This window comes from Salvelinus fontinalis, chromosome 12 (genome assembly GCF_029448725.1).
Source record: "Salvelinus fontinalis isolate EN_2023a chromosome 12, ASM2944872v1, whole genome shotgun sequence".
NCBI lineage: Eukaryota > Metazoa > Chordata > Actinopteri > Salmoniformes > Salmonidae > Salvelinus > Salvelinus fontinalis.
This window is the reverse complement of record NC_074676.1, coordinates 46,968,378-46,994,580: the sequence shown is the minus strand read 5'-3', so window position 1 is coordinate 46,994,580 and position 26,203 is coordinate 46,968,378. Positions and strand designations below refer to the sequence as shown.

Here is a 26,203-nt window from a genome sequence, read left to right as displayed (position 1 = left end):
GGCCCTCTATGAAACACATGGCATCAATAATAAAGTCTCTGTCAACCTCCTCTTCTCAGCTAATACTGTGAGAATTAATGCCTCTGCCCCATTCCCCGGCTCAGCCCTGTGTGTGTGTGTGTGTGTGTGTGTGTGTGTGTGTGTGTGTGTGTGTGTGTGTGTGTGTGTGTGTGTGTGTGTGTGTGTGTGTGTGTGTGTGTGTGTGTGTGTGTGTGTGTGTGTGTGTGTGTGTGTGTGTGTGTGTGTGTGTGTGTGTGTGTGTGTGTGTGTGTGTGTGTGTGTGTGTGTGTGTGTGTGTGTGTGTGTGTGTGTGTGTGTGTGTGACCAGCACAAAGCTCAAATGGAGGATGGCTTTCTGTGTGGCCTGATGCTGGGAAAATGCTGCCATTTTGAAGTTCACACTAGGCCTGATGCTGGGAAAATGCTGCCATTTTGAAGTTCACACTAGGCCTGATGCTGGGAAAATGCTGCCATTTTGAAGTTCACACTAGGCCTGATGCTGGGAAAATGCTGCCATTTTGAAGTTCACACTAGGCCTGATGCTGGGAAAATGCTGCCATTTTGGTTTGGTCTAAGTTTTTTGTCAGTGCTCAGTGGCTGGGTGTCGATAGGGGTGTTGTGGCCTGTCCTCCCCACTCCGTAACAACCTTCCTGCCACAGCATCCCACACACACACACATGCTTGTGCTGTTATAACTATTCTTCAAATATCTTGTTGTATTTTTCAAATGTCAAAATAGTAACAGTGTATTCATATTTATTTCTTGCCTGTGTGTGTGACAACAGATCACAGAAGAACTCAAGACCGTTCAGCTGTGGGGCCAGTAGACCTACGCGTTCCTGGAGGTGAGAGGAGTGTGTGTGGGGGGGGGGGGCAGGTAATCTAGGAAGGAATTTCCTCTTCAGGTGGACAAGTTCAGTTCCCTTTACCCTGATACCGTCCTGTAAAACAACAGTTCCCTTTACCCTGATAGCGTCCTGTAATACAACAGAACTACTTTACCCTGATAGCGTCCTGTAATACAACAGAACTACTGTACCCTGATACCATCCTGTAATACAACAGAACTACTTTACCCTGATAGCGTCCTGTAATACAACAGAACTACTTTACCTTGATAGCGTCCTGTAATACAACAGAACTCCTTTACCCTGATAGCGTCCTGTAATACAACAGAACTACTTTACCCTGATAGAGTCCTGTAATACAACAGAACTACTTTACCCTGATAGCGTCCTGTAATACAACAGAACTACTTTACCCTGATACCGTCCTGTAATACAACAGTTCCCTTTACCCTGATAGCGTCCTGTAATACAACAGAACTACTTTACCCTGATACCGTCCTGTAATACAACAGAACTACTTTACCCTGATAGCGTCCTGTAATACAACAGAACTACTTTACCCTGATAGCGTCCTGTAATACAACAGAACTACTTTACCCTGATACCGTCCTGTAATACAACAGAACTACTTTACCCTGATAGCGTCCTGTAATACAACAGTTCCCTTTACCTTGATTGAGTCCTGTAATACAACAGAACTACTTTACCCTGATAGCGTCCTGTAATACAACAGAACTACTTTACCCTGATAGCATCCTGTAATACAACAGAACTACTTTACCCTGATAGAGTCCTGTAATACAACAGTTCCCTTTACCCTGATACCGTCCTGTAATACAACAGAACTACTGTACCCTGATACCATCCTGTAATACAACAGAACTACTTTACCCTGATAGCGTCCTGTAATACAACAGTTCCCTTTACCCTGATAGCGTCCTGTAATACAACAGTTCCCTTTACCCTTATACCGTCCTGTAATACAACAGAACTACTTTACCCTGATAGAGTCCTGTAATACAACAGAACTACTTTACCCTGATAGCGTCCTGTAATACAACAGTTCCCTTTACCTTGATAGAGTCCTGTAATACAACAGAACTACTTTACCCTGATAGCGTCCTGTAATACAACAGAACTACTTTACCCTGATAGCATCCTGTAATACAACAGAACTACTTTACCCTGATAGCGTCCTGTAATACAACAGAACTACTTTACCCTGATAGCGTCCTGTAATACAACAGAACTACTTTACCCTGATAGAGTCCTGTAATACAACAGAACTACTGTACCCTGATACCATCCTGTAATACAACAGTTCCCTTTACCCTGATAGCATCCTGTAATACAACAGAACTACTTTACCCTGATAGCGTCCTGTAATACAACAGTTCCCTTTACCCTGATACCGTCCTGTAATACAACTGAACTACTTTACCCTGATAGCGTCCTGTAATACAACAGTTCCCTTTACCCTGATAGCGTCCTGTAATACAACAGTTCCCTTTACCCCGATAGCGTCCTGTAATACAACAGTTCCCTTTACCCTGATACCGTCCTGTAATACAACAGAACTCCTTTACCCTGATACCGTCCTGTAATACAACAGTTCCCTTTACCCTGATACCGTCCTGTAATACAACAGAACTACTTTACCCTGATAGCGTCCTGTAATACAACAGAACTACTTTACCCTGATAGAGTCCTGTAATACAACAGAACTACTTTACCCTGATAGCGTCCTGTAATACAACAGTTCCCTTTACCCTGATACCATCCTGTAATACAACAGAACTCCTTTACCTTGATAGAGTCCTGTAATACAACAGAACTACTTTACCTTGATAGAGTCCTGTAATACAACAGTTCCCTTTACCCTGATAGCGTCCTGTAATACAACAGAACTACTTTACCCTGATAGCATCCTGTAATACAACAGAACTACTTTACCCTGATAGCGTCCTGTAATACAACAGTTCCCTTTACCCTGATAGCGTCCTGTAATACAACAGAACTACTTTACCTTGATAGAGTCCTGTAATACAACAGTTCCCTTTACCCTGATACCATCCTGTAATACAACAGAACTACTTTACCTTGATAGAGTCCTGTAATACAACAGTTCCCTTTACCCTGATAGCGTCCTGTAATACAACAGAACTACTTTACCCTGATAGCGTCCTGTAATACAACAGAACTACTTTACCCTGATAGCATCCTGTAATACAACAGAACTACTTTACCCTGATAGCATCCTGTAATACAACATGACCCAGTAGCATGCTGCCTTGTGGGGAAACCAGTTTGAACCGGTTTCCCTAATGAACATGACACTGGTGTCCTGTAAAGTGTTGCCTGGTTCTCCCTAACCAGTGTCACAAAGTGTTCCCGTGTGGTCGCTGAGCTGGTTGTGTAATACCACCCTTCCCTGTGGTTGAAAGCAGATCTCTGAGCAGTAATATAGTTCACACGGCTGCTACGATAGCCATGTGCTGACACCTCCCTTTTTGTTCTTTTCCAGTAATTCGATCGCGCTAGGCGATTTGTCATTCTGGAGTTTCTGTGCTTTTCAGAGGGGGGAGGGGTCTGAATATGTGTTTACACTTTAGTTAATATGTTGTTCACTCTGTCTTTTTCTTTATTTTATACAATAAATAAATGATATCGTATTTACAGTATTTTTCTAGTTTTTTAGTCACGAGGATTTGCTTCAGCGATAGAAACCATATGTTCCGCCCTGTTAGTCAAATATTTATCTGTAGTCACATGCTTTATGACTATAGACACATCCACTTCTGACACAACAGTCTCCATCATCTGATTTACAACCATGAAGTGGTTAAATGTCAGAGCTGCCGGCGCCATTAAGGGACAGACTACCAACCCCCCTCCTCCCTCTCCTCCTCCTCCATTCCCATGTACTGTAAACTTCCCCCTTTTCCACCATCCACCCTGACACGTTCCGCCTGTGATGCCCAGCCCTGTCACTCTGATATGGGCTTGGATGTCAGCTCAGAGCACCTCTCTGGTTCTCTCTGACTCCTGGCTTAACAAGTCTCTGTCATCTTGTCCTCTGGCCAGTAGAAGACCTTACAGTACACTGCCACCTCTGCTAATCCACTTCTGTCACTTCACACAATGTTAGTCCAATGGCTTTACAAGGGGCCAGGGGTCAGGGAGTTTGATGTGGCCCTCGAGCATGGACTGACTGCACATTTGGTAATGTCTCTGGAGCAAGCCATTAAAGGCCCGGTTAGGAGCTTGTTGTTTATATTAGCAGGAGGGAATACACTAAAGATAGTAGCTAATCCAGACAGGTCACTATATAGACGGGTCACATATAGACGGTTCACATATAGACGGTTCACTATATACACTGAGTGTACAAAACATTAAGAATACCTTCTTAATATTGAGTTGCACCCCCTTTCACCCTCAGAACAGCCTCAATTAATTGGGGCATGGACTCCAATGCTTCCCACAGTTGTCAAGTTGGCTGGATGTCCTTTGGGTGATGGACCATTCTTGATACACACGGGAAACTGTTGAGTGTGAAAAACCCAGCACTGTTGCAGTTCTTGACACACTCTAACCGGTGCGCCTGGCAACTACTACCATACCCTGTTCAAAGGCACTTTAATATTTTCTATTTTTTCTATTTTTTACTGAACCTTTATTTAAAAAGGGAAGTCAGTTAAGAACAATTTCTTATTTACAATGACGGCCTACACCGGCCAAACGCTAACCCGGACGTTGTGTGTCTGTGTAATTGACATAAGTGTGTGTGTGTGTGTGTCAATTGTGTGTGTGTGTGTATGTGTGTATGTCAATTGTGTGTGTGTGTAATTGGCCTGGGCTATTTGCTTGCATTCAATATCTGGTCGTTTTTATTGATCTGTTTGACAGAGTAGCCTTTTGTGTGGTATTTCAAACGGTTCTGTTGTGTTCTGTCATGCAAATTACGTAGAAAGTCATGAAATGTATTTATAAAAGACCATTTTTCCCCGGGTTTTTCCAGACCCTGTGAAAAAGGTGTAAATGCTAAAACATCCCTGCTCTCTGTGTGCCACTATATACTTTATTATAAAGGGGATTATTATATATATTTTTTACACCGCATTTTCCTGCGGCCACGCCCCACATCATAGTCTCCAGATGCTATCAATTATCATGACCCAAGCAGGTTGCGAGTCCGACACTGTCTCATCCTGAGCTCTGAGATGAGCCCTCTGGGTTACGGTTAGGGGCACCTCCACCCACTGAAGCTAATTGACGCTAAGACCGCTCAGTTGAGGTAAGCAACGCATACGCAGATAGGCCACTGTGATACTACCCCTAGTATTCCCACAGTGTGCTGTTTACCAAAACTCAAAATGAGTCAGGACTTTAGAGATGACTAAAGCCCCAACCGCTACCGAGAGAGAAAATAAACATGTTTTCCTGCCCCGTGTACAGTTTTTCTACCGTGTTATAGCAGTCAAAGACAAGGAGCTAAACTGACGCTTAAACTCTCTGAGCAAAATAAGAATATTATGATTATATTCAATTACATCTAGACATTTAAACAGTCTGAAACAAAATTGATAATGGGACTTTATTTGAGATTCAGGTTTATTAACCAAATGGAAGATATGTTTTTTTGAATTCTTAATTCCTGCCTTTCTTTCTCTCCCTCTCTTTGTCAGCCAGAGGACAAGACCAGGGCATGAAGAGACCGTCTGCATTCATTTCCAAGCCTTCAGTCTCTCTACACACTTTTTCACACGGGCTGCAATTATGAAACGGTTTCAGTCATTGAAGTAGAATGTAACAACAGCAAAAAAAGGAATTGATTGTCTTCTGTGAAACATTAAATAACCATCCTCTGATAAACCGGTAAAGAGAGCTGTCTGAAAAGTGACTTGAGATATTAGGGATAATGGCTGTGTCTTTGTAGTGTCCTTCTAGCTCCCCCGAGAGAGAGAGAGAGAGAGGAAATGATAGGCCCAGTCGCCCACTGTGCTCATCTCTCTGAATCTCCAAGCGTCAGACTGTCAACCTTGCTCACCATCAGGCCCCGTTCGCCCCGGTGAACATTCAACGCTGTCGGTGAGTTTTGAGCTAAATTGACAAAGACCATCGACCGTTGATTGTACCCTGTGGCCAGCCCTTGTCGCTTGATGATCGACGCGCATGGCTACTAACTCTCATTATAACCAGAGGAAGAACACTATGGTCCCATCTGCCCCCCCCCCCCCCCCCTCCACCCACGCCCCACCACTACCACACCCCCTCCACCCACGCCCCACCACTACCACACCCCACCCCAAACACCCACCCACCCCAGCCCACATCCTGTATCCTTTCGTTCAGAACAACTCTCCTGAAAGAAAAGCCTCTAGCCCCGAACCACAACAAAGGTCACAATCAACATTCATTGCTGTCGGTGGGTTTAACTATGTGGAAAAACTCGCTGAACAATGAATGCAACTGTGTCCCAGATTTTCGCAGCAATCAACCATCAGAGGGGATCTCGTTCTGATATGCTGATTCTGGTATGTGTGTATATATGTATAGATAGATATGTATGTACAGTGTTTTATGGAGAATGTAAGTAGACATTGCATCATATCTCATCTTGATCATACTCGTGGAGACTTCTTATGTGGCTATGGGAGAGGGGGGAATAAAATCTATATTTCGTATGATTCTGTGATTCTGTGTGGGTTTCTATTTTTGACTGAGGGTCAAACGGATTTTTAAAAAGGCAGATATTATAGGTCCCTCTTCCAACATAGATTTGTATCTCAATGAGAAAAATAAAGGCTAAAGTCTCTATTCCATCCGTGTCGCTAAAGTTCACCGTTACAGTGTGATTTTTAACATTTTAAAAGGCATTAGTAGAGACTGCATTCAGCTGACATTTTACATTTCTATCGCGGAATCTAACGCTTCAGCAACACAGATTGAATAGAGCCCTAAATACCAATAAACCACAGACTGTCATTACCAAGGATTAGAGACAGGAATTAACTGAAAATCTAAAGACACGTTTTAGCCCATCACTCTTTCACAGTGTGGGCGACTGTCAAACTTAGCACAAAGGCAACCTACTGTAAGATTATTTGATTATAACACTAAATTGGTCTAGTTTGACAGATGGAGGACAGGATGACTGCACGGCCAGGCACAACTCCAACACAATCATTACCTATTCCCCCTTAGGAGACTGAAAAGATTTGGCACGGGTCCTCAGATCCTCAAAAGATTTTACAGCTGCACCATCGAGAGCATCCTGATGGGTTGCATCACTGCCTGGTATGGCAACTGCTCGGCCTCCAACTGCAAGGGACTACAGAGGGTAGTGCGTACGGCCCAGTACATCACCGGGGCCAAGCCATCCATGACCTCTACCAGGCGGTGTCAGAGGAAGGCCCTAAAAAATCGTCAGACTCCAGCCACCCTAGTCGGACTGTTCTCAATGCTACCGCACGGCAAGCGGTACCGGGGCGCCAAGTCTAGGTCCAAGAGGCTTCTAAACCGCTTCTACCTCCAAACCATAAGACTCCTGAACAGCTAATCAAATGGCTACCCAGACTATTTGCACCCCCCCCCCCCCCCCCACACAACGCTGCTACTACTCTCTGTTATTATCTATGCATAGCCACTTTAACAACCCTACCTGCATGTACATAATTAACTCAAATACCTTGACACCGGTGCCCCCGCACATTGACTTTGTACCGGTGCCCCCTGTATATAGCCTCCACATTGACTCTGTACCGGTGCCCCCTGTATATAGCCTCCACATTGACTCTGTACCGGTGCCCCCTGTATATAGCCTCCACATTGACTCTGTACCGGTAGCCCCTGTATATAGCCTCCACATTGACTCTGTACCGGTAGCCCCTGTATATAGCCGCCACATTGACTCTGTACCGGTAGCCCCTGTATATAGCCTCCACATTGACTCTGTACCGGTAACCCCTGTATATAGCCGCCACATTGACTCTGTACCGGTAGCCCCTGTATATAGCCTCCACATTGACTCTGTACCGGTAACCCCTGTATATAGCCGCCACATTGACTCTGTACCGGTAGCCCCTGTATATAGCCTCCACATTGACTCTGTACCGGTAACCCCTGTATATAGCCGCCACATTGACTCTGTACCGGTAGCCCCTGTATATAGCCTCCACATTGACTCTGTACCGGTAACCCCTGTATATAGCCGCCACATTGACTCTGTACCGGTAGCCCCTGTATATAGCCTCCACATTGACTCTGTACCGGTAACCCCTGTATATAGCCTCCACATTGACTCTGTACCGGTAACCCCTGTATATAGCCGCCACATTGACTCTGTACCGGTAACCCCTGTATATAGCCTCCACATTGACTCTGTACCGGTAACCCCTGTATATAGCCGCCACATTGACTCTGTACCGGTAACCCCTGTATATAGCCGCCACATTGACTCTGTACCGGTAACCCCTGTATATAGCCGCCACATTGACTCTGTACCGGTAACCCCTGTATATAGCCGCCACATTGACTCTGTACCGGTAGCCCCTGTATATAGCCGCCACATTGACTCTGTACCGGTAACCCCTGTATATAGCCGCCACATTGACTCTGTACCGGTAACCCCTGTATATAGCCCCGCTATTGTTATTCACTGCTGCTCTTTAATTATTTGTTATTCTTATCTCATACTTTTTTCAATTTTTTTATTTTTTTTAGATATTATCTTAAAACTGCATCGTTGGTTAAGGGCTTGTAAGTAAGCATTTCACCTGTTGTATTCGGCGCATATGACAAATAAAGTTTGATTTAGATTTGATATGTCCTGAAGGCAATAGCCCCACTAATCATCTTGGAGAAACAGTGCATTACACCACCCCACCTGTAGGGATGTAAAGGTATTTAGTAGGAATTATATAATAAATATAGAGAGAGAAGTTCTGTGAATCCATAAAGGGAATGCTACTATACCTCATAACAAGGACGATGGCAACTCATATTATACATAAGACTTCCAACTAGTTGTGTGTCTGGAATTTGATTACTTTAAATACATTTTTACATTTTGTTCTCATAATCTAATTTTACATTTATCTAGTCCTTTTTATCTTCCAGAAAATAACACTTAAATAATATAATGAGAAGAATTGGTGACCCGTTATGCTGTTACTTATGTAAATGTAGTCCAGCTTCAGATACAGTGGGGTCTGGAATTATAGGATCCCTTGATAAAAAAAAATGTTTTTTTTTTACAAAAAAGACTGTAAAATAATTAAAATACTATATATACCACTATATGGGAATGCTCAAACAATTATATTCGTTCATACTAATACAATTGCTCAGAATTATTTTGTTTAACAAGTAATGCAACAACAAACAAAAAAAGCTCCCTGAAAGATATGTGTCAAAATGATTGGATCCCCTGTTTTCAATAGTCCAGCACCTGCCCATATCACTGCCTGGAGTTGGCTAAACGGCCTTGGCACTTGGATTGGAACCAGTGCTGTGATCATAAGGCTTTGGCCACGAACACCGACGGTGGGTTTGGCCTTCGAAAGAACAATACATAAGCAGAAAAGAACCCCATACCTACTGTAAAATATGGTGGTGGATCTTTTGATGTAACGGGGCTATTTTTGCTTCCACTGGTCCTGGGGCCCTTGTTAAGGTCAGTGACATTATGAACTTTAACAAGGACCAAGACATTTTTAGTCAAAAACCTGGTTGTATTTTAATCTTTGTGCAAGATAATAACCACAAGCACACATCAAAATCTACAAAGATATGCTTGGCCATCTCATTCTCCGGACATGTGGTTTGATTTTGAAGAGGATAGTCCATAAGTGCAGATGAAGGATGTGGTAAGATTCTGTATGGAGGACTGGTCTAGGATCCATTCCCAATGTGTTCTCCAATGTCATAAAACATTTTAGAAAAAGCCTCAGTGCTGTTATCCTCACAAGTGGGGAGAATTTTTTGAGAATGTTTTTTTATTTTTTATATATATTTACTACAAAATCTCTTTCTCTGAGTAATTGTGTTAGTATAAAATAATATAATTTTGTATATATTGTTTTGCAATATAGCTCAGTATTTATATTATTTGATAGTCTCTTTTTTTGCTCATCTTTATCAAGATATCTAATAATCCCAGACTCCACTGTTTAGAACTCTAACAATACATGGGGAACACAAGATTTTGCCAATGACAAAAGTTTAGGAGTGTTTCCATCCAAAGTACAATAGTAAAATAGATAACTCTATGAAGGAACTCTGACGTGGTGATAGACACCATCAGAAGACCACTAGAGGGAACTCTGACATGGTGATAGACACCATCAGAAGACCACTAGAGGGAACTCTGACATGGTGATAGACACCATCAGAAGACCACTAGAGGGAACTCTGACAGGGTGATAGACACCATCAGAAGACCACTAGAGGGAACTCTGACATGGTGATAGACACCATCAGAAGACATTTACATTACATTTAAGTCATTTAGCAGACGCTCTTATCCAGAGCGACTTACAAATTAAGACCACTAGAGGGAACTCTGACGTGGTGATAGACACCATCAGAAGACCACTAGAGGGAACTCTGACATGGTGATAGACACCATCATTGCAGGACATTCAGACCACTGAGTACAGTATGGTAAATGTGTGTACCCATTTGAAGTTCACTGCTATATTATAAAATGTTTGTGTTTTAAAGTCATTACAATACATGCATCCATATAAAGTATAGTGCATCTGTACATCTAGTCATTACATATATCTTCAGGTCCAATTACCTAACTACCATTGAAATCAAACTCTAGCTGGTTGAAGAGACTCGTACAGCAAAGCTAGCATGTCCTTCATTTAGCTTCCGAGTGGCGCAGCGGTGTAAGGCACTGCTTCTCGGTGCAAGAGGCATCACTACAGTCCCTGGTTCGAATCCAGGCTGTATCACATCCAGGCCGTGATTGGGTTTGTCCGGGGTAGGCCATCATTGTAAATAAGAATTTGATCTTAACTGACTTGCCTTTTATTTAAAAGGTAAAATTATAAACATAAAAAAATACATATTTTTTACAATTTTGAAATTATTTCAATAACTCAAAAAAAATATAAATCACTTAACAAGACTGTGTGAGAATCTCTAGCATTTCCTTGCCTCCCAAACCCCATTGGATGAGGTCAGAGGTCCCTCCCCTCATAACTTCTCATCCAATGGGTTTTGAGGAGGAAGCTACGAAGAGAGGATGGGAGGAATCAAGGAAATGAAATTGCCATCCTCCTATTGTTCAAATTATGCTGGAACGCAAGCACACCTTTTACAGCCTATTGTTCAGGTCAATGCCAAATGTTGTTATAGTGAAATGTCAGGGTCAACTGAAATGAAAGGTGACAAACAGTCAATTACTTCGGTATTTTTGTTTTTATAAAAGAAAATCCTTACATACAAAGAAAAAGAATGCTACATTGATGAAATCGTCTGAAGACAGTTGAAAGATTCTGTGCATGAGATGATTCGAACACGTAAACTTTTGGCCAGTTTGACATAGCACAACCGGCATAGGCATATAGCCAATGATATTGACATTTGTTTGGTACCTTCATTTTAACTATGCATTGATGATATCTCTTGTTAAAAGGGAAATAGTTAAATCAAGTTTATCTGTAATTGATTTGACCGAGGTAAATAACAAAATCCTCGAAACGTGTGTAAATGTGTTTTTCCTTCCACCCAGTGTTTTGACCAGAGACATACATTGGTTGTGACAAGATTCTTTAAAAAAAAATGTTTTTTTTCCTTTAGTGCTTTCATTCTGGTGGTAAACTTTATCTACAAATACATACAACATGATCATACTACTAACAATACAAGCCTAATGGTTTTCCTGCTAAAGAAATACATGTATTTGCATCATATTTAATGGACGTACATATTTAACTGATGGTAAGTGGACAAGCTTTCCATATCAGTCTTTCTTCCAGTGACTAATTCTTTCTCTTTCTCAATTCTCCTTTCCTCGATTCATCAATGCTCTCTTCGGCTCCTTCTAAAAACGTTTTGGAGAAGAAGGTCCGACAGGAGGGACCTTGGAACTTCTCTTCCAATGCGGTTGAGAAGGAGGCGAGGAGATGGGATTAGAGAAGGAGGCGAGGAGATGGGATTAGAGAAGGAGGCGAGGAGATTGGAGAGCTGACAGAAAGGTGAAATGACAACCATTAGAGCTCCAAGGTGAATCTGGTTGAGGAGCCCTGGTACGACATGGTCACAAAAACGTATAGAAAAATGACCTATATCTTGGTCCCGTGTTCCAACAAGCCAATCTCTTCTACATCAATAAGTAAAACATTTACACTTTAAATGGGCCCAGTACACTCAAAAATGTGGTTGCCCTGTGTTTTATTAAATTCCCACACTATGAGCCTGAAATAATATTGTGAAAATTATGATAATGCCCTTTTAGTGTGAGAGCTGTCTGAAACGACTGCCTGAAATGTCAGCCTGTCTTGGTGGGATGGAGTTTTGGCCCGCCTGGTGACATCAACAGGCTGTAAATTAGTCAATTTTCAATGTTCCTCTCCCCACTCAGACCACTCCTAGACAGCCCTATCAAAATTCTTGCTTGAGAAATTGCTCTTTGTCTAAGAAGCTATTTTTGTTCCTTTTTAACCATTTTAATTAAAAACAAATCACAATAAGGTACTTAATTGTTACTCAGAAATGATTTGATATTGAGATTAAAAAAAACAGCTGCATTGGACCTTTAAACCCAAGTTTTGTCAGAATAGAGCAAAATAGTCAACACCTTGTTCAATAAACACTTTCATTTTCTGTTGGTGCAGTACCCAACTCTACCCACTGGGGGTCACTACTGTCCCACCCTGATATCAGGAGGTCTGAGCTGCCTCTCGCCCTCAGCCAGGAAGATCTGCATGGCCCTGTAGAGCAGGTGCACCCCCAGCTCCCTCTTCCTCTTCAACTGCCACGTGGACACCACCCCGTAGTAGTCCCCTCGCTTCTGATTGGTCAGCATCTTCAATCCTGCAATGGGAAGGTTTCTTTTGTTGAAACTGTTTATCTTATTTCGTTACATTCATTTTAGTTTCGTATATAGGCAAGACTTCTAACTTTTTTAAACAATTCGTACGATAAAAAAAAGAAACTTTAAATGAGACTCAAAATTATACATTAGAAAGAAATGAGGGGAAAAATAGACCTCAAGATATCCATCTTAACATTATATTTTTTTTTTAATGTAACCTTTATTTAACAAGGCAAGTCAGTTAAGAACAAGTTCTTATTAACAATGACGGCCTACACCGGCCAAACCCAGATGACTCTAGGCCAATTGTGCGGAACCCTACGGGACTCCAAATCACGGCCGGGTGTGATACAGTCTGTAATGGAACCAGGGTCTGTAGTGACGCCTCTAGCACTGAGATGCAGTGTCTTAAACGGCTGTGATACAGCCTGGAATGGAACCAGGGTCTGTAGTGACGCCTCTAGCACTGAGATGCAGTGTCTTAGAGCGCTGTGATACAGCCTGGAATGGAACCAGGGTCTGTAGTGACGCCTCTAGCACTGAGATGCAGTGTCTTAGACCGCTGTGATCCAGCCTGGAATGGAACCAGGGTCTGTAGTGACGCCTCTAGCACTGAGATGCAGTGTCTTAGACCGCTGTGATCCAGCCTGGAATGGAACCAAGGTCTGTAGTGACGCCTCTAGCACTGAGATGCAGTGTCTTAGACCGCTGTGATCCAGCCTGGAATGGAACCAGGGTCTGTAGTGACGCCTCTAGCACTGAGATGCAGTGTCTTAGACCGCTGTGATCCAGCCTGGAATGGAACCAAGGTCTGTAGTGACGCCTCTAGCACTGAGATGCAGTGTCTTAGACCGCTGTGATCCAGCCTGGAATGGAACCAGGGTCTGTAGTGACGCCTCTAGCACTGAGATGCAGTGTCTTAGACCGCTGTGATCCAGCCTGGAATGGAACCAAGGTCTGTAGTGACGCCTCTAGCACTGAGATGCAGTGTCTTAGACCGCTGTGATCCAGCCTGGAATGGAACCAGGGTCTGTAGTGACGCCTCTAGCACTGAGATGCAGTGTCTTAGACCGCTGTGATCCAGCCTGGAATGGAACCAAGGTCTGTAGTGACGCCTCTAGCACTGAGATGCAGTGTCTTAGACCGCTGTGATCCAGCCTGGAATGGAACCAAGGTCTGTAGTGATGCCTCTAGCACTGAGATGCAGTGTCTTAGACCGCTGTGATCCAGCCTGGAATGGAACCAAGGTCTGTAGTGATGCCTCTAGCACTGAGATGCAGTGTCTTAGACCGCTGCGCCACTCGGGACCCACAGAACATAGAAGTACAACCAGGCTACATAAGATGTTTTCCTCATCTCCCTGTCTCCATCTTCACTGAACGTGACGAACTACACCAGTGAAAGGAAATGACAGAAAGGCATCCTCAATATCGACTTGTTTTTTAGCCTGTATTTTCAGATGAGTAAAAACATTTTTTTTAAAGAAGGACAGGAGGATAAGTCACTTTAGACTACTGAGATGGACCTCAAATAAAAGAATGGTCACTCACCAATGGCGTCCACCATGACGGCCTCACGCGTGTAAGCCTCCACAGGGATGACGTTCTGGAAGCAGTGCAGAGAGATCACCCCCTGTTCGGCCTTCCAGACCTGGAGGATGTGCTGCACCTTGGAGCACAGTTTCTGTCCCCCAAAAAATAGGAGGAACGATACTGGACGTTAACGTATTGACGTGGACCACATCCCATTTCACATGACTTTACACTTGGCCATTTATATTACATTGGAACGTTGGTAGCCATTGTTGTTTTGTCACTGCACCAATACAACCAACCGACTGGAAAAACCACATAGACCTAGAACAAGAGAAAAAACAACAGAAACGCCTACGAGAGTTCAAATGTAGTTAAAGAAAGTGACTCCAACCTTAGAAGTCTTATCTCCTCGGTGGTAGTCTAGAGCCTCGTACAGATGACTGTAGGGTCGGGAGCGCTTGCCCTTGCCCACGTAGAATATAGCACTGATGAAAGTCTGAAAACAATCCATAGGGCTCATGGAATGACTCCGATACGGTAGGTTCTTTGTTACTCTGATGCAGGAAAAAGGGCCGGAAGAGGAACATAGATAATGAAACGACGTCGTTTAAAAATGACGCAGGCTCAATTTCAAATCCGCCTATTTGCAATGAAATGCACCCCATTGGAGGAGAAGGTGCAGGGTGATTCTCTAGTGAGAGGATGCAAGGAAAGATTCATTTTAGGCATTGGAAAAGCCAAACGATTACAACTGACCTGGGGTCCAGTAGCAGGTAGTTGAAGCAGGACTTGATGACGCCCTCACGCCACTTCCTGTTCTGGTCTGGTTGGTCAAACTGCTGGCACAGCGCCAGCTCGTCGTCCTGGCAGTCGGGCAGCACCAACGTCCGCAGGGCTACACACAGCTCTGGACTGTGTCCCTGCGCAGGACCTAAAAACACACATAGCTCAGTCAGTCAACACAGCAGAAAAGACTAGCATTTTCATAATCTCTCAAAAGGTTACTAACCCAGGGATGTAGTGGGTGAAAACTCAGAAGGTGGGTAAACACTGAACACCTGACTGGGTGTGAGTTACCAACCACTTTATGCTAACAACTAACTTGCACCAAGTCTGGAATCAACAGGACCCTTAACATATTCTACCCTCAATCCATAAGACTGATAAATAGTTAACCAAATAACTACCTGGACTATCTGCATTGACCCACTCACTTTTTTGACTCAGCACATACGCTGCTGTTACTGTTATTTCTCCATCCCATTGACTAGTCACGTTATCCCTACCTACAGTATATACACCACATCACTAAAAGTATGTGGACACTTGCTTGTCAAACATCTCATTCCAAAATGATGGGCACTAATATGGAGTGGCTCCCACGTTTACTGCTATAACAGCCTCCACTCTTATGGGAAGGCTTTCCACTAGATGTTGGAAAATTGCTGCGGGGGACTTGCTTCCATTCAGCCACAAGAGTATTACTGAGGTCGGGTACTGATTTTGGGGCGATTATGCCTGGCTCGCAGTCGGCGTTCCAATTCATCCCAAAAGTATTCAAATGGGGTTGAGGTCAGGGCTCTGTGCGGGCCAGTGAAGTTCTTCCACACCGATCGACAAACAATTTCTGTATGGACCTCTCTTTGTGCACGGGGGCATTGTCATGCTAAAACAGGAAAGGGCCTTTCCCAAACTGTTGCCACTGAGTTGGAAGCACAGAATCATCTAGAATGTCATTGTATGCTTTAGTGTTAAGATTGCCTTTCACTGGAACTAAAGGGCGTAGACCAAACCATGAAAAACAGCCCCAGACCATTATTCCTCCTCCACCAAACTTTACAGTTGACAATGTGCATTCGGGCAGGTAGCGTTCTCCTGGCAACCGCCAAATACAGATTAGTCCGTCGGACTGCCAGATGGTGAAGCGTGATTCATCACTCCAGAGAACTCGTTTCCATTGCTCCAGAGTCCAATGGCCGTGAGCTTTACACCACTCCAGCCGACGCTTGGCATGGCGCATTGGGGATCTTAGGCTTGTATGCGGCTGCAAGGCCATGGAAACCCATTTCATGAAGCTCCCGACAAATAGTTATTGTGCTGACATTACTTCCAGAGGCAGTTTGGAACTCAGTAGTGAGTGTTGCAACCGAGGACAGACGATTTTTACATGCTACACACTTCAGCACTCACCGGTGAGCTTGTGTTGCCTACCACATCACGGCTGAGCCGCTGTTGCTCCTAGACGTTTCCACTTCACAATAACAGCACTTAGTTGACCGGGGCAGCTCCAGCAGAGCAGAAATTTGACGAACTGACTTGTTGGAAAGATGGTATCTTATGATGGTGTCCCGTTGAAAGTCACTGAGCTCTTCAGTAAGGCCATTCTACTGCCAATGTTAGCCTATGGAGATTGCATGGCTGAGTGCTCGATTTTATTCACTTGTCAGCAACAGGTATGGCTTAAATAGCCAAATCCACTAATTTGAAGGGGTGTCCACATAATTTTGTATATATAGTGCATCTACCTCAATTACCTCATACCCCTGCACATGGACTCAGTACTGGTACCCCATGTATATAACCATGTTATTACCTGGTACTCTGTGTATATAGTCATGTTATTACCTGGTACTCTGTGTATATAACCATGTTATTACCTGGTACTCTGTGTATATAACCATGTTATTACCCGGTACTCTGTGTATATAACCATGTTATTACCCGGTACTCTGTGTATATAGTCATGTTATTACCCGGTACTCTGTGTATATAACCATGTTATTACCTGGTACTCTGTGTATATAACCATGTTATTACCTGGTACTCTGTGTATATAACCATGTTATTACCCGGCACTCTGTGTATATAACCATGTTATTACCTGGTACTCTGTGTATATAACCATGTTATTACCTGGTACTCTGTGTATATAGCCATGTTATTACCTGGCACTCTGTGTATATAACCATGTTATTACCTGGTACGCTGTGTATATAACCATGTTATTACCTGGCACTCTGTGTATATAACCATGTTATTACCTGGTACTCTGTGTATATAACCATGTTATTACCCGGCACTCTGTGTATATAGCCATGTTATTACCTGGCACTCTGTGTATATAACCATTTTATCGTTAATCATTGTGTATTTATTATTACGTGTTATTACTTTCAATTCTATCTCGCTCTGCATTGTTGGGAAGAGCCCATAAGTAAGCATTTCACTGTTAAGGCGTCCTCATGCTTCCCACTCAAAACAGTTCGTGGTCTTCGGCTAGTTTTTTTCCCCCGGTGGTTCGTGTACACAAACATTTTTCTTGAGGTGCGCCATATTGGGTAGCTGAAGTCTATCGGCCCTTCATCTGCGTTTGGTCAACAGTAGAGATTTTTGTTGTCATTCAATGAAGGAGGAATCATTTTATTAGCATTTTTTTTTCACATGAGAAATACTGAACCAAACATATTTGTCAGATGTAAAATTGCGAGACTAAGATCTCCTCAACAAAAACGTCAAAATGAATGACAGATTTCTTGAGTTATCTTAGATTCTGACTATTTTGAGGAAGTGTATACCGGCTACGGCGTCTCAAAATGGACAAACAGTACTATTGCCGTTTTCTTCTTGTTTTTAAAATGAAGGTCTTTTAAGGGAGTATGCGAACACACTCGTTCGGTTCGTCTACATGTGACGAATAAAATGTTATTTGCATAATCAACAGTGTTTACCCCCTCATTTACATCTCTGATCTAACCTTAATGACGTCATCATGAAGTTTGATTGAGAGTTAACACAACTGAAAGGAACATTACCTTGGGGTTGGTCCGACAGTTGTTGTTGAGTGGCCGGCTCCAGCAACAGCCGCCTTAGCCTCTGGATGTACACAGGCCGGGTGCGGTTACTTATGGGTCCCGGACTCTCTCCCATCTCCACAAGCCTGCGTCTCAGCTCCTTGTCCGTCAGGCCTTTGGTCTCTGACCACTCCTGAGTCACCACGGGCTCCTGGTTCTCCTTCCCTTTGACCACCGTTCCTCCACCGCCCTGCAGGGAGCGCCAGTCGTACAGCACTGTGTCCTCGCTGCTGGACGTGCTCATGCTGGAGCTGAGTGAGGTGTTGGCCGCAGGTGGGACGTGGGTCTCAATCAGTTCGTGACCCTGCTCCGTGTCCGTGTAGAGGTACTCCACCGGTTCCTCCAGGTCTGGTATTAGAGGACGTCCGCCTGGGGTGTAGGAGAGGCTGGCCAGCCGCTGGGGTTTGTGGAAGCGGGAGAGTCGGCTCATGCTGTAGCGTGGGGTAGTGCCTGGGGTCGAGGGGGGCTGATCTCTTTTTGGAGAGAAGTAACTGGAGCTGGATGAAGATGGAGTCTGAGAACTTGACAAAGATGAGCTTGAGTCCTCTGTGGTCCAGGATTCCTCCACTCTTGGCCCAAAGCTACCAACTGTCCCATCCTTGGTCACTGCATCACTGGAGCTGGACAAATCGTCGGTTAGAAATTCACCACCTTCAAGAACATCTTTTCTCAGGTAAGTGGGTAAAGTCTCTTTGTGAGGATTTTTTAAAAAGTAACGATCCAGTAAAGAGAATTTGTCAGCTAAACTTGGAGTTATGATGACTGTGTCGGCCATGATTCTAGAGATGAGGGTGTCCGCTTGGCTGGCACTAACACAAGAACCCTGACCTCTGTCGTCCTTAGCGATGATGAGGGGGTCCGCTTGGCTGGCACTAACACAAGAACCCTGACCTCTGTCGTCCTTAGCGATGATGAGGGGGTCCGCTTGGCTGGCACTAACACAAGAACCCTGACCTCTGTCGTCCTTAGCGATGATGAGGGTGTCAGCTTGGCTGGCACTGACATATGAACCCTGACCTCTGTCGTCCTTAGCGATGATGAGGGTGTCAGCTTGGCTGGCACTGACATATGACCCTTGACCTCTGTCAGCTCTGAGAGTGCTAGATTGAGGCTCTTGGCTCTCATAGATGACAAATGAGTCCCCGGAAGTACTACCTGTCCTGTTTCCAGAATAGACTGGGGTGCGACTACGACCGCACGGCGTGTCGTAAAAGACGTTGTCGCTGCCTTGCGACTTGATGTTTTGGCGGCGTGTGCGTGTCGGCGTAGGCAAGGTCTGCTCAAACAGCGAGGAGGTGGAGAGGAGGCTCTCGGGGGTCTTGCTGCTAATTACCGAACAGCGACTCAGCCGCGAGTGCGTCCTACCAGTGACAAAGGGACTTGGGGTCAGAGGCAGGTCCTCCTCCAATGCTTGAGTAGAACCAGGTCTGGGAGTGCATTCAGTCGGCCTGGGAGTGCATTCAGTCGGCCTGGGAGTGCATTCAGTCGGCCTGGGAGTGCATTCAGTCGGTCTGGGAGTGCATTCAGTCGGTCTTGTTGACAACTCTTCACCATTACCCGCTAAGACAGCATCTGGAAATATCTCTTCACAACCTGGACCTTTGGTTGGAGATATTTTGTCAGTCAGTGTAAGGTTATCTACCATGCCTGGTAGTTCTTCCATGGCTGGTTTTGACCTCTTTGAGCTGTTGGGAGTTTCATCAGTATCTACATGGTTAGTGTTCATTGGATTTTGTGTGTGTTTGTCGTCTTCCACACCTCTGCTTCTCACTTTACGCTCCTCTTCAGAGGGTGCGACCCGTCTGGGGGACGCCTCCAGGGTCGTAATGTAATGGTCACTATCACAGCTGCTGTACCTACTAGCTCCACTGCTACTGCTGCTGCTGCTAGCAGAAACACATAACGCTCGTTCAGGGACCTTCACTTCTTCTACCTGGTTCTCAACCACTTCTCCGTTCTCTTCCTCAAATGGGAAGTGTCCAACAACTGTTTTTTCCATGTCAATCTCAGTGCACTCATTATTATCCTTGGAGAATACAAACACATGTTCAGGGGACGTGACGTCGATCCCCTGGTGATGTAGGACGGTGGCCATGCGCTCTGGATCCAGGAACTCAGAGTATTCAGAGAAGTCGAGAGTACAGTCTTTAGAGTAGGCAATACCCGCTGGCTCCTGCCTCAGAGATTCTGAACTAAAAACAGGGAAGTATTCGTCCACTTCCTCTCTGAAGCTCACACTCTTGCGGCTCGTGCGTCGTGAAAAGCAGGGCGGGAGGTGGTCCAACTGAGGAGAGAGTCTGTTCCCATTTGCAGGCAGATGTAGCGCACTGCAGTCAGTGAGTGGTACATCCTCCTGAAGTACAGGAAGTGCGGCTCTAGGACCTGCGATGGACATACGAGTGCTGGATAACATTGATGGAGGCTCCCAGTCAGAGTCCATGTCCCACTCATTGGTGTGGCGCACCTGAGGGTTAGATTTATAATCAGACGCCCCTGAAAGGGATCCTCCTCTCCAACTGTGCCTGTTGCTAATAGCAGACAATTCAAAGAATGAGGTCTGATGCGTGCTACTCAGTGGGCCCTCCCCAAAGTCACTCAGCAAGGACATGCTGTGAGAAATAACACTGCAGTCTTCGGAGTCAGTGTAGCTTGACGCGGCGTCACCTTGGCCATTGTAAACAGCTGCAGGAAATAGAAAGGACAAAGTAATTAGACTCTTAGAAAATCAGACAATTATAATAACATATGCCATTTTTCATACGCTTTTATCCAACACATGTTACAACAGTCGGTCTGTGACCCAAGGGAATTGAACCCATGACCCACTAGCGCCTTCCTCTTACCAATCAAGCCACACAGTGACACGTCACAGAGTTTGTAATGTGAAGCAGCACAAATGGTCAAAACAATGTCTTACAGTATTGGAATTGAGGCAGATCTTCCTCTGTGTCCGAGGACTGAGACTGGTGCTCCTGAAGGAGGTGGGCACATTTGTGGTTCTCCTGTTGTTGTGCCAGATCGCCTGGTTTGTTCCCTTCCTGACGAGAGCAACGAGACAACATAAGGAGTAGGTGAGGCTGATTGCCATACTGTAAATGGGGTTATGAAGAAGGAAAACGTGGTGATTGTTTCAAAATCTGGAGGGCGAAAAAATGTAGATATTGTCCTGTGTTTAATTTTCTGGTAACATAGTGAGACTCAGATTTTTATAATTTTTTGATGAAGCAAAGTTTGGTAACAGAATGACGGCACAAACTGTTATTCTGTTACAAACTTTGCATCTGCACTGTTCTTCAAGTAAGTGTGTTTTTGCAAATGTTCAGTGGAAATTGGTAAAAGTAGTAATTTTTTCCATAAGAGTTGTATCGTTTGTTTAACTTTGCAATCATTGTTTGTTTGTTTATTTACATACATTTTAAAGTGAAAAATCTCACTATGTTACCGTGGAATTGCCCTGTAATAATGACCACCACACCAGAACAATTCAAAGTAGGCTAGAGAGAGACAGAGAGAAAGATAGACAGAGAGAAAGACAGACAGAGAGAAAGAGAGAGAGAGAGAAAGAGAGAGAGAAAGACAGAGACAGAGAAAGACAGACAGAGAGAAAGAGAGAGAGAGAGAAAGAGAGAGAGAAAGACAGAGACAGACACAGAGAGAGTTGATTCATGTTGTTTTACAGAACACTGTACAGAAGAACATAGTTAATATGTAACTGTAACCCTCCTTTGCTCCTCCTGCATTCTTGCAGCATTGTGACTATTTACAAGTCTTACAGTAACGTAACTCATACCTACTGTAGCCTACATTTTAAACATAAGTGCAATAAAAGCTGAGTAAAATCAGACCCAAATGTAACCTCTCCCACCTGATCCTTTAAGTTTGCGTTCCCTCCATTCTTTAGCAGCAGTTTGAGATTCTGACAGCAACCCCATACTGCTGCTACGTGCAGGGGTGTCAAGCCATCCGAAGACCTGGATGGGAAAAAAAGCTCATTTGATGCAAAGCTTTGCTGCATGCATGTTTATGACATGTTATACGCATGTAATGGAGTCGACAGACATGTCAGCTCTGATTCTAGCTCACAAGCATTTCACACTACACCCGCAATAACATCTGCTAAATATGTGACCACTAAAATTAGATTTGATTTATATTATAGCCATGTCGCAAGATGTACGGAATGTCTAGCTATACGACATAATTGCAAGCAACATGTTCTGCACATTGAAAAACAGTAGATGAGGTTGTTTTACAGTAGAGCCTATTTAGTTGAATTTAGGTCTACAGTACCTGATGTTGGGGTCTGCCCCATGTTGTAGAATTAACTTCAGGCAGCGTATACTTTTCTCAGTCTCTTTGCCAACTGCCAAATGCACAGCAGCAACACCTTTGCTTCCGACGAGATTTGGATTTGCTCCTTGTGCGAGAAGAATCTGGACGGATCTAAAATAATGTTCAGAAAATAATAATGTTATTGTTTTGTCACAGGTAGTGTTAAAATTGCATGTATGTACACGTATTTTAATTGGTATAAACCTTATAGACAACAAGGTTAAAGTTAAATAGCATAGAACTAAATAGTTAACTAGCCCTGTTGTTATCTAGCCAACTATAAATAGTTACGTTAGATAGTTAACGTTACGTTCTGTACAGTAGCACATGTTATGATCCCCTTGCATCTGTGGTAACGTTAGCCTAGTAACTCTGGCTCTTCTCATAACTCCAATGATACATGCTTGCTATAGCTGTAAATTATGAAGCTACTAGCTAGTAACGTTGAAGTAGCACAGATGGATACTCTTTGGTAGTAACGTTAGCTAGTTAGGTAAAGAGATGACAGCACATCACCTTGGTTCTCCATCATTCACAGCTTTGCACAGCTGTGTTACCAGACTGGTCTTGCTTCGATGCTGCATGACTAGCGTACTTTTGCAATATTTCGTCTGGTAATCAAAGCTATTACGTTAGCTACCGAACTAAAATCATGCAATCGAAGATCTCGTGCACATCGGATTCAATATAATTGTGATTGATCGGCTTCGTATATTTATTTATGTTTTGCAATTTTGATAAACACAAATACACATTCATCTTCGATTTCCTTTCTTGGTTTCCTGTGTTGAAGTTCCCTCCAAGTTCCTAAACCCCGCTACTTCGTATTGTTCTTGTCCGTTTCCGGCAGACTAGATGCAGTATTAGGTATCGCTGCCTTTCTCAGGTCGGAGTGCGAATTACACATTTAAATATCTAATAGCCTCACAACCCTAGTTGCAGGCCGGTGGATAGAAACCACAACAATTCCCTTGCTATTTCGTTATGAAGTAAAGAGGAATCCTTTCCTTGTTTCGTTAGTTATGAGTTATTCTTAAATATTCTGTCAATATTTATTTAGCTAGATATCGACCAGGTGAAGGATAAGAGAGCAGAGTACAGGCCACTTTATCTAATCAATTATTTACTACATTTCAATAGTTTTGCTTTTACAGTTTCTTTCCTTTTTCGCAGCGTTTCCCAAACTCGATCCCCGGGACCCCAAGGGGTTTTGGTTTTTGCCCTTACACTACACAGATGCTTCAAATTATCAAAGCTTTATGATTAGTTGTTTATTTGAATCAGCAGTGTAGCGCTAGGGCAATAAAAATAAACGTTGGGAAAGCCTGTTTTATCCCGTCCTTTTTGAATATTCAATCAGCACATAATCTACTCTAAAGAAATACCCGGCTACATGTATTTAAAACTTTTCATTCTATATTCCAAAATTGTAATTTAAAAACAGGACTTCATTTGTTGTCCACGGTATTGCGTTTCATAGTAGATTTACTGACTGAAGCCACATCCGTTTATATTTTCCTTTCAATAGTCATGTTACTAACTTTGACAATAAAATGGTTAACAAGCATTAACTTCAAGAATAATTGTTTCCTACCAAAAATGTAATTTTATTTGAAATGAATTAGACTAATTGCAAGTACATTTGGATATTTATGGAGTGTCAATGGTGGTTATACTGTAGATCAGCTCAGTTTACACAACGCCATTACTATCCATACCCCTTTCCTAAATAAACATTACTATCCATACCCCTTTCCTAAATAAACATTACTATCCATACCCCTTTCCTAAATAAACATTACTATCCATACCCCTTTCCTAAATAAACATTACTATCCATACCCCTTTCCTAAATAACAAACATAACTACCCATACCTCAATAGCAAACATTATTATCCATACCTTAATAACAAACAAACATGGGTTGAACATGATTACCCATGTCTTGATTGAACATTAGCAATGCCAACAAATAAGGTATATCAATATTGCAGGACAGAAGAGCTATCCGGGTGTAGCTATTGGTCCCGTGTAGGTCAGTTGGTAGACCGCAGCTCAGTTGGCATGGTGCTTGCAACGCCAGGGTTGTGGGTGTGACTCCCCAGTACAAAAATGGATGCACTCACTACTGTAGGAGTATCTGCTAAATGACTCAAATGTAAAATGTCTGTGTGGTGGAATATCTGATAAATCTCAGTAGATTAATCATAGCTGGTTCTCTACATGTTTCCTAATCAGACAGATATAATGGAGAGGAGGGCAGGTATGAGGTCCATCAGACAGAGGAGGGCAGGTATGAGGCCCATCAGACAGAGAAGAGGAGGGTAGGTATGAGGCCCATCAGAGGGAGAGGAGGGCAGGTATGAGGCTCATCAGACAGAGAAGAGGTAGAGGAGGACAGGTATGAGGCCCATCAGAGGGAGAGGAGGGCAGGTATGAGGCTCATCAGACAGAGAAGAGGTAGAGGAGGACAGGTATGAGGCCCATCAGAGGGAGAGGAGGGCAGGTATGAGGCTCATCAGACAGAGAAGAGGTAGAGGAGGACAGGTATGAGGCCCATCAGAGGGAGAGGAGGGCAGGTATGAGGCCCATCAGACAGTGAAGAGAGAGACGAGGGTAGGTATGAGGCCCATCAGAGGGAGAGGAGGGCAGGTATGAGGCCCATCAGCAGCACTATGAGGCTGGGGTTGGTGGCTCCTGTGTGGCCAGGCTCTGGCTCTAGGTCTGGGATGAAGCATTCTGTGTAGGGCTCAATGCAGGCTGCGTAGGCCATGACGTGGGCAATGTAGCTCTGCTCCTGGACCCCGTGGAAGAGGTGGGCCATGGGGCCCTTGGCAAAGATGGCCACGTCCTCTGAGCCGTGGGTCTCGGAGTCCAGAGGTACAGCTGACTGCTGCTTGTAATCTTTGTGATCTGGAGGTGCGAAGGAGAGCCAGAGTTAGGAGAGAGAAAATATACATGCTGTCATGTAATTTGGAAACTGTAGGCCTTTTAAGGAGGATAATTAATAAACAAATACAATCATTGGCTTTCGTTTTGATGTTAATTTCCTACGATTATCTGCATGATAAACGCATTGAAACTCTTTTAATCTTCATTAACTGATGTCAGGGTTGGGGTCAATTTGAATTGAAGACAGTCAATTTGGGAAATAAACTAACATTTTAATTATATTTTTGCATGACTTCTCAATAAACTGAAAGTAGAATATATTTTTTTCAAAGTTGTATTTTTTAAATTTTATTTTAAATGCAAATTTCTTCCTAAATCTACTGCCACCCCCTCATTTTTTTGCCAACACCATTTTTCCATTTGATCAGACAAGATTATCTTATTTTGCAGTCATTTTCCTCTACACATTCTGTCAAATTTAGAGTTCCTTATTATGATGCAGTGCTCAAAAGCAAGACGTACCTGCTTCCGTTGTGTTCACATCTGCACGAGATCCATTGACTAACTTGTATCCTGGTCCATTTCCATAGAGTGTGGTGGTAAAGCTCTTTTTATCGTCAGCCAAGTTACGGGACAGACCTTCAAGACACAATGCATGACATTAGATTTTGTCAGTCTAACGCTAAGCTTG

At 43.6% G+C, this 26,203-nt stretch overlaps 2 protein-coding genes across 2 annotated transcripts in view; both read right to left on the bottom strand.

Moving 5' to 3' along the window:
- Positions 1-11,264: 11,264 nt before the first annotated feature.
- Positions 11,265-23,650, bottom strand: ankle1 (ankyrin repeat and LEM domain containing 1). Its single transcript, XM_055940958.1, has 9 exons — positions 23,136-23,650; positions 22,578-22,730; positions 22,153-22,258; positions 21,205-21,325; positions 18,249-20,969; positions 15,193-15,367; positions 14,828-14,990; positions 14,452-14,584; positions 11,265-12,900 (listed from the first exon to the last, which is right to left on the bottom strand). Exons 1-9 carry the CDS (start codon positions 23,201-23,203, stop codon positions 12,728-12,730), a joined length of 3,813 nt encoding a protein of 1,270 aa, XP_055796933.1. The 5' UTR covers positions 23,204-23,650; the 3' UTR covers positions 11,265-12,727.
- Positions 23,651-24,256: 606 nt separating this feature from the next.
- alpi.2 (alkaline phosphatase, intestinal, tandem duplicate 2) overlaps positions 24,257-26,203 on the bottom strand; it is a 28,307-nt gene continuing 26,360 nt past the window's right edge. The window contains exons 10-11 of the mRNA XM_055940959.1: positions 26,035-26,151; positions 24,257-25,533 (exon numbers count right to left, since the gene is read on the bottom strand). Of these exons, the coding sequence (XP_055796934.1) occupies positions 25,253-25,533; positions 26,035-26,151 (398 nt within the window). The 3' untranslated portion in view covers positions 24,257-25,252. The remainder of the gene's footprint in view (positions 25,534-26,034; positions 26,152-26,203) is intronic.

What these genes read in the sequence shown, in the direction of transcription:
- ankle1 (XM_055940958.1), bottom strand. Translation starts at nt 23,203, where the DNA reads ATGCAGCATCGAAGCAAGACCAGTCTGGTAACACAGCTGTGCAAAGCT. An exon ending in GTGAATGATGGAGAACCAAG is followed by an intron (nt 22,731 to 23,135) that starts GTGATGTGCTGT and finishes ACATTATTTTAG; the next exon opens with ATCCGTCCAGATTCTTCTCG. An exon ending in ACGCAAACTTAAAGGATCAG is followed by an intron (nt 21,326 to 22,152) that starts GTGGGAGAGGTT and finishes TGCTCTCGTCAG; the next exon opens with GAAGGGAACAAACCAGGCGA.